This window comes from Penaeus chinensis, chromosome 37, assembly GCF_019202785.1.
Source record: "Penaeus chinensis breed Huanghai No. 1 chromosome 37, ASM1920278v2, whole genome shotgun sequence".
Taxonomy (NCBI): domain Eukaryota; kingdom Metazoa; phylum Arthropoda; class Malacostraca; order Decapoda; family Penaeidae; genus Penaeus; species Penaeus chinensis.
This window is the reverse complement of record NC_061855.1, coordinates 30,433,776-30,438,775: the sequence shown is the minus strand read 5'-3', so window position 1 is coordinate 30,438,775 and position 5,000 is coordinate 30,433,776. Positions and strand designations below refer to the sequence as shown.

Here is a 5,000-nt window from a genome sequence, read left to right as displayed (position 1 = left end):
TTGCTATTCATGTGATTTCGTCTGTTATGTCTGCCTAACCTGGTTTATTTGTTTGCCTGACTTTGTCTGCTCGTCTCATTCCAAATATGTCTGTCTGTCAGCTTATCTGGATGCCTACTTTTTTTCTCTTCTCTTTTCATTCCTGTTCTCTGCCTCCCTTTCCCAGTCTCACTCCCCTGTTTGCATACCTCTGTTAGCATGCAATTTCCTGCAACCTCCCTTCACTCTCCGTTGTTTTCGGACGTTGCAATTGCATTAACCTCTGTCTCTCTCACCTAAACTGATCACTCTGGCTGTGTGGGAATTCCATCGACCTCCTTTCCCTTCTAGTATTTTTCCTCACTCATGGAATTTTTCATTTTCAAGGAACATCACCGTCTTCAAAGTGCGTTTTACTCCCTTTCCCTTCCCTCCCTTTCCTCCTTTCCCCTCTACTCCTCTTAAATCTTTTTCTTCCCTCCCTTCCCCCTTCCCCATCACCTCCTCAACTTCCCCTCCCCCACCCCTCACCCTCTTCCCCCTCCCTCCACCTCTTCCTATCTCTTTCTTTTTCTATTATTTGGATTTCCCACAATTTCCTTCCCCACCCCTCTCCCTCTTCCTCGAATTTCCCTCCGCTATCTTCCCGACTAACGTCTCCCGTCTCCCTTCTCCCCTCTTTCCTCTCCCCTCTCCGTCTACTGCCGTCCTTCCTTCCCTCCTCCTTTGCCCTCTCCCCCCTCCCCCCATGCCGTCGTCTTGGGATCTGTGTTGGGTTATTTTTAGGAAAAAGAGGGGCCGTTTCTTTTATACCTCTTTAACGTTTGGTATGAAGTCGCATATCTTTCACTTCCGCTTTCTGAACTTCCTATATTTTCTTTCTTTCTTCTTCTCTCTTCTTTATTAAAACGCAACAAACCTCCACCTCCCCAATACCCTGTCTATCATTCCCTTTCCTATATTTACTACCCCGTCGCCCCATTCTCCCTCCCTTCGCCCTCGCCTCTCTACCTCTCCCTTAGCCATAGCCTCTCTACCCACTCTCCTCGCCCCATTCCCTCCACCCCCCACCTCCCACCCCCTCCCATTTCATGCACGTCGCTCGCCGGCCAGGCTCTGTAACCCCATGGCGCCACGTGGCAAGTACTGTATTGTCTTCCTATTTTATTTTTTGTTTCATTTTATTGCTTTATTCGTCGCTCTGCCTAAGTTCATGTGTGGTACACCTGATGCAAACTTAATTGAAAATTTGTTTGTGCAATTCACGTTGCGGAGATGACGTTAGTATTGAATGCACTCGGGATATTAGGCGTTTGTTTTCTAATGCATCTTCCTTAACCCGAGGGGGAGGAGGAGGGGGGAGGATGGAGGGGAGGAGGAAGATGGAGGGGAGGAGAGGGAGGAGGAGGAGAAAAAAAAAAACAAGAACACGAACTAGATAAACTAGATAACAGGGAGGGAGATGGAGAACGAAGAAAAAGGACGAAAAAAAAAAAGGAAGAAGATAGAGAAGACAAGTAGGAGGAAGGAGGGAAGGGAAGGAGGAGGAGGGAGTGTTAACCGCTGAGTCAACACTATTGCACACTTTTTAGGGCAATTAAGAGGAATTGCGCCTAATACAAACAATTAATTTCGATGATAGGTTACACGAATATGTGTATCTACGCGCGAGCTCCTATCTCACGCTCGTTTCGTCGCCATGGTTGCTGTTTTCCTTCCTTTTCGGGTAAATAAATAATTGCGTGTATAAGTAGACGTGTGTGCACATGCATGTATTGCACGAAGGTCTCTGTATGTATGTGCGAGTATGTTTTGTATGTATGTATGTATGTGCATATATACATACAAGCGGATGGGTGTGGATGTGGATATAGATGTGGATGTGGATGAGCGTGCACGTTGGTGTGCAGGAGCATTACGCTCAGTTCACATATAAACCGACTTTCCAGAGAAGCCTCCACCACAGCCGCCCACCCTCCGCAGTCAGGGTGCTTTCGAAACGCGCGGCGACGCGCATGACGCCACAGGGAATCCCCAGCGCGGCGGGTAGCCGGGACGCGTACTGCCACGGGCTTTAAGAATAACTCGCGTCTCGAAGGGCTTACGAATCGAGCCACGGCGGAGCCACGGCAGCCAAAACGAGATCGATGGAGTGAGGTCGAGATTTCGCACTTGCTTGCAGTCATGCAGATCTATGAATATTGTATTTCAGTGTGTAGGGAGGTGGTTGTCTTACATAAATACAATGCATGTTCTTAAGTCGTAGTTGTGTACACATCTACGTAACATAGCTCCGGGTGTATGTATACTTCAATAAAAATAGACGCGTTTGACGATATAATCTCTCTACACACTAATTCATAAAGGACAAGGTCACAGCTGGCGGCTCAGGAAGCTTTCTCCTAATCAAGTGACGAAGCTCATTCACAAGAGCTCACCAGAGTGGACTTTTGTCAGTGGAACTCTACGGCGCTAGTCTTTAGAGGAAAATTCCAAGGAGTGAATCCCAAAGCGTCTCCCGGTGCGCTTGTGCTTGCGCTCGCCTCTCTCCCCACGCAGCAAGCACGCAGCAGCCTCTTCAGCAAAAGCATCGGTCGAGGAAAGAGAGTCGGAGCAACATGCTGACCTTGTCGGCTCCGCCAGGACAAGACCTTGATCCTGACCTTCCAAAAACCGGGTGTGTTTGTTTATTTTTTGTTGTTTCGGGTTTGTTTTTCTTAGCTGCGTCGTGTTTAGGCCGGCGGGAGCGCGAGCCGGTGGCGCCTCCGGCCTGCTTTGCGGAGTGTGCCCGTCATGTTCTTGCTGTTTTGCTTCTTTGTCTCCCTGACGCTTGCCTCTTTTCCACCCGTTGAACCCAAGGTAACTGTGATCCAAGGCTGCATTGTCATGCGTTTCCTTTGGATTCTAATGATCTGCAGGCTGGTTATAGTTGTGGCATTGCGCAACCACATGCCTGCAAGCAAGGAGACCATGACCCGCTGCGCCAGGCAGTGATTCATCGCGGATTCAACCTCTGCGGCGGCGCGTTTGGGGCTCGGAACTCATGGCGAGAGGCTCATGACATATGTTCATGGCAAGGCACTCATGTCTAGCAGCTCACATACCAAGGAGCTATAGTCGAGGAGTTCACGTCAAGAACCTCATGTCAAGAAACTCATGCCTAGGGTTCATACCAAATATCTCATGTCAAGGACTTCCTGTCAAGGGGCTCATGTCAAGAAGTTCAAGCCAAGGTACTTACGGTAGCCACTTTATTGAGAGACATTCCGCCAGGCAAGCATGATTCAGCACCTTTACCCTCCTGATGACACCTTCTCGGCGATCTGCCATGACACGCATGACAAACCCTATCATGCGAACAGGCCATCAGGTGACGGAACAAGCCCCCCCCCCCCCCCCAATCAGATGCTGCCCTTCAGGTGATGCAACGTAACCCCCCCCCCCCTCCATAAAAAGTGGACGAAGAACTTAGCTTAACCGAGAGAACAATCTCGAAAATAATATAAACAATAAAAAATACAGTAATACTCTTATCAATACTAACAATAACAACAATGATAAGAAAAAGAAGAAATCAACAAGAAACAGAAAAATGTGGAAAAAAGGAACAAGAAATAGGAAAGAACAGAAGAAGGAGAAGGAAGAAAAAAATACATAGAAAAGAAGAAGAGGAAGAAGAAAATGAACCAGAAACAAGAATTGCATGAATAAACAGCATCAATAATGACAACAGCAAGAACGGCCACCACCAGAACAACAAAAAAACGACCAACAAAAACACCACCAACGGCCACGAACTCACCTTAGCCGACGCGACGCCTTCGATGTTGACGATGAAGCCCACGCCACAGGCCGCCGACTCGTAGCTGGGGTCGTACAGCCCCTGGGCCTCGGGATACTCCCACGACTCCACCATCCTGCGGGAGGGAAAGGCAGAGTCAGACTGGTAAAGAGTAGGGGGAGGGAGGGAGGGAGGGTGGGAGGGAAGAAGAGAGGAGGGAGGGAGGGAGGGAGGGAGGGAGGGTGTGTGTGGGGGGGGGGGGGTGCGTGGGTGCGTGGGGGGGTGCGTGCGTGTGTGCGTGCGTACGCGTGTGTGGGTATGTGCGTGCCTAGGAAACAGGACTGGAGGGCGGACACGGAAATCAGCCTGTTGTAGCTAAGCAAACTAGAAATTGTAGGCCTAGAAGTTAACGTTTGTGGTATAACAGACACCAAAACTTATCTTTCAAATTCAATCTCAAGCAAGGTGGTTTGACTAAATCGTATATTTCCTATTCCAACTCCCAACTCCCAACTCTCAGCACACACACACACACACACACACACACACACACACACACACACACACACACACACACACACACACACACACTGACACACACACACACACACACACACACACACTGACACACACACACACACACACACACAATGTTAATGATCGAACACCAGTAAAAGAATGGTAATTTTAAAAAATCAAACAAGACATAGGCCTATACAATTTACAGCTAGTAAACAACCTGCCCCCCCCCCCCCAATAAAAAAAAAACACAAATATATCTTCCATTAAAAATAAAAATAAAAACTAAACAACAAATCAATATATGAAGAAAAATTGATACAGAAAAAAATGAAATCAATGTGCGCGTGAGTTAATTGCAATTCACAGCGACTTCGCAACAGCGCGCACACACCACGAAATAAACGACGTAGAAAATAAGAAAAAGAAAAAGAAGCGCGGGGACGGGGAGTGTTACATTCAAAAAAGTTATTCTTAATGAATAACTAGTATCTACCCCCTACCTCATCTTTCCTATAATTTTGAGCGGTAACACTGATGTGACGAAGCTCAAAGATGAGAGACGAGGGATGAGGGATGAGAGATGAGAGGGGGGAGGGAGGGAGGGAGGGAGGGAGGGAGGGAGGGAGGGAGGGAGGGAGGGAGGGAGAGGGAGAGGGAGAGGGAGAGGGAGAGGGAGAGGGAGAGAGGGAGGGAGGGAGAGGGAGAGGGAGAGGGAGAG

At 48.4% G+C, this 5,000-nt stretch overlaps 1 protein-coding gene across 1 annotated transcript in view; it reads right to left on the bottom strand.

The window, feature by feature from the left end:
* Positions 1 to 5,000, bottom strand: part of LOC125045218 (glutamate synthase [NADH], amyloplastic-like) — an 89,683-nt gene that overhangs the window by 79,550 nt on the left and 5,133 nt on the right. Inside the window, exon 2 of the mRNA XM_047642367.1 lies at positions 3,782 to 3,896. Coding sequence (XP_047498323.1) covers positions 3,782 to 3,895 — 114 coding nt within the window. The 5' untranslated portion in view covers position 3,896. The remainder of the gene's footprint in view (positions 1 to 3,781; positions 3,897 to 5,000) is intronic.